The sequence below is a fragment of the Olea europaea genome, unplaced genomic scaffold (assembly GCF_002742605.1).
Source record: "Olea europaea var. sylvestris unplaced genomic scaffold, O_europaea_v1 scaffold1354, whole genome shotgun sequence".
Taxonomy (NCBI): domain Eukaryota; kingdom Viridiplantae; phylum Streptophyta; class Magnoliopsida; order Lamiales; family Oleaceae; genus Olea; species Olea europaea.
This window is the reverse complement of record NW_019231040.1, coordinates 92,067-95,224: the sequence shown is the minus strand read 5'-3', so window position 1 is coordinate 95,224 and position 3,158 is coordinate 92,067. Positions and strand designations below refer to the sequence as shown.

At 38.5% G+C, this 3,158-nt stretch overlaps 1 protein-coding gene across 1 annotated transcript; it reads left to right on the top strand.

Moving 5' to 3' along the window:
• Nucleotides 1-495: 495 nt before the first annotated feature.
• LOC111375282 lies at nucleotides 496-1,394 on the top strand. Its single transcript, XM_022998086.1, has 3 exons — nucleotides 496-679; nucleotides 745-952; nucleotides 1,037-1,394. Exons 1-3 carry the CDS (start codon nucleotides 496-498, stop codon nucleotides 1,392-1,394), a joined length of 750 nt encoding a protein of 249 aa, XP_022853854.1.
• The last annotated feature ends 1,764 nt before the right edge of the window (nucleotides 1,395-3,158 follow it).

Sequence of the window (3,158 nt, the reverse complement as noted above, 5' to 3'; positions counted from 1 at the left end):
CTTGTAGATAGTTATGGGGCTTACTATGTATTTTGTATTCATATGTATATTTCATTTTATTTCTTGATAAAGGTTGAGATTTCGGCTTATCTTTATTGTACTGTGCTATAGTTTGTAATTTGTGTGAAATTGATCATAGGTTGGTTAGTCCTATTTATAGGGGAGATAATGCCAAAATTCTGTTAGAAAAATGATGTATAAAAAGTGATATATTGTATTTGTAGTAGCCTTAATGGTGGGTCCGACTTTTAGTTGATATTTATCATCGACGAATGCCATGTCCGGATCTAGTGAGTCATGCCTCGTGGTGGCAAAACTCAAAGGCTCCAAGATATATTGCCCAAGTCTCACATTGCTCCTAATAAAGATGGACTGAGAGAGCCCGAGAGAGTAGATGAATCAGTTCACCAGCCTCCTGAACAACAGGGATAGGGAAATGTGATTGGAACTAATCCTATTGCTGTTGAAAGAATTGCTATTGCCGTTGTATCTGCTATGCGTAATACTAACAGAGATTTTAGTATTAAAAAGGCTACAAAGTTAGAGGCTAAAGTGTTCACTGGCATAGCCGATCCTGCAGTTGTGCAGGCATGGATGACCAAGATAGAAAGGGTATTTGACGTTATGGCTTGCTCAGACGATCAGAAGTTGTGTCTTGCCACCTTCTTATTAGAGGAGGGTGTGTATGACTGGTGGCAGTTGTACAGAGCACATATCTAGACCCTTCCATCATTACTTGGACAGATTTTCATCGTATCTTTTACGATGCCTATTATCCTCGGTCCTATAAAGATGCAAGGCAGGAGGAATTTTTGAAACTTGTACAAGGGCAGATGATAGTTGTAGAATATCAGGTGAAATTTATTGAACTTTCAAAGTATGCCCAAGTTTTAGTAAGCAACGAAATTGATAAATGCAGACGATTTGAAAATGGGTTAAGGGAAGAAATCAGGTCAGTAGTAACAGCTGTAGGTTAGAATGAATTTGACAAATTGGTGGAATCAGCTTTGAGAGTAGAAAAGAGCATTTTTGATAGACCAAGTAGTAGAGAACAAACAATGTTCAGAGCAAGCGATAGTCAGACAATGGCAAGTGCTTCTAGCTATAGACCACCGCGGAGGGACAGTAGAGGATTTCGACCTGGTGTATCCAGTTCAGGTCAATTCAAATCTCGGTTCCGAGAAAATCAGGGTTCTAAATTTAGTCCCAATACTGTACAGCAGCCATTGGCCGGTTGTAATTATACTCAGGGTTCTTTCCAGAGATCATTTACTCCGAGACAGGGAGAGAGTTCTACTAGTGCCAGATTTTCGTCTTGCCAATTATGTGGAAGATCTCATCCTGGAGAGTGTTTAAAGTTCAAGGAAGTTGGTATTTGCTATCGCTGTGGCTAAGAAGGACATCTGAAAAGGAATTGCCCAGTTGTATTCCAGGAGGGTGGCATGGCATAGAGGATGTTTCCTCAGCAGAGTGATGGTAGTACAAGACAAAATCAGACTCAGAGAGATGTTCAGCTAATAGAGTAGGTATAAACAGTGTGGCCTAATCTAATATCGCAAGCGGTAGTGGTACAAAATCAAAAGGGCAAGCAGGACGACTGAAGACCTAGGGCAGAGGAGTCACCAGATGTTATCATGGGTGTGTTGTCTATTTTTGATAGAAATGCTCGTATTTTGATTGATCCTGGATCTACACATTGCTTTATGTCATTTCCATTTGCTTTATATGCGAATCAAAAATCAGAACCTCTTGGCAGTTGTTTGATAATGAATACAACAGTAGGAGAATCACTATTAGCAAACAATATATATCGAGATTGTGGGATTAAGGTAAAGGAGAAAGAGCTGAAGGCAAATTTAATACCTCTTGACCTACATGATTTCGATGTTATCTTGGGTATGAATTTTCAGGCAACAAATCGAGCATCAATTGATTGTTTTCGAAAGGAAGTTGTGTTTAGACAGCCAAGGCAACCTGAAATTATATTCAATGGACAACATAGAATTTACCGTCTTGTGTGATATTTGCTATTGACGCTAGAAGATTACTCAACAAGGGCTGCCATGCATATTTAGCTCATGTGATTGATACATATGTTGACATCCCAGTAGTCACTGACTTTCCTGATGTATTTCCAGAAGAATTACCAGGCTTACCGTCAGACAGGGATGTGGAATTCACTATAGATCTGATTCCAGGAACTGTAACTATTTCACGAGTACCCTATAGAATGGCACCAGCAGAATTGAAAGAGCTAAAGGTTCAGTTGCAAGAGTTGGTAGACAAGGGTTTCATTAGACCTAGTGTATCTCCATGGGGAGCACCAGTTTTGTTTGTGAAAAAGAAAGATGGCACCGTGCAACTGTGCATAAATTACAAACAATTGAACAAAGTGATAATTCGCAATAAATATCCTTTACCACGTATTGATGATCTGTTTGATCAGTTTCGCGGTGCTGCAGTATTTTCAAAGATTGATTTACATTCTGAATACCATCAACTTAAAATCAGGGACAGTGATGTGCCAAAAATTGCTTTCTGGACAAGGTATGGTCATTTTGAATTTCTTGTGATGTCATTTGGGTTGACCAACGTACCAGCAGCATTTATGGATATGATGAATAGAGTGTTTCTCCCATATTTAGATAGATTTGTGATTGTATTCATTGATGATATTTTAGTGTACTATCGAGATCATGATGAGCACACAGAACATCTCAGAATCATTTTGCAGACTCTACATGATAAGCAGTTGTATACTAAATTCAGTATACAATTGCAAGATTGATTATCATCCAGGGAAGGCTAATGTAGTTGCTGATACTCTCAGTTGGAAAATATTGAGTCCTATAACCCAGACTAATGAAGTATATTCATCTTTGTTTGATGAGTTCAGAGCTTCTCATGCCCAATTATTAGTTACAAGTGTAGGAGCATTGTTTGCCAACTTCCAAGTGAGGCCTACTTTGATTGACCCAATTAGAGAAACTCAAACTTAAGATCCAATGTTGAGCAAATTGAAAGAAGAAGTTAGTAAAGGTAAGCATACATATTATACCATTCGAGATGACAGGGCTTTAGTTATGAGAAACAGATTATGTGTTCCAGATGATTCGAAATTGAAGGGAGAAATTCTAGAAGAGTCACATAGTTTAGCT

What these genes read in the sequence shown, in the direction of transcription:
- LOC111375282 (XM_022998086.1), top strand. Translation starts at nt 496, where the DNA reads ATGCGTAATACTAACAGAGATTTTAGTATTAAAAAGGCTACAAAGTTA. An exon ending in CACCTTCTTATTAGAGGAGG is followed by an intron (nt 680 to 744) that starts GTGTGTATGACT and finishes TTACTTGGACAG; the next exon opens with ATTTTCATCGTATCTTTTAC. An exon ending in GGGTTAAGGGAAGAAATCAG is followed by an intron (nt 953 to 1,036) that starts GTCAGTAGTAAC and finishes CATTTTTGATAG; the next exon opens with ACCAAGTAGTAGAGAACAAA.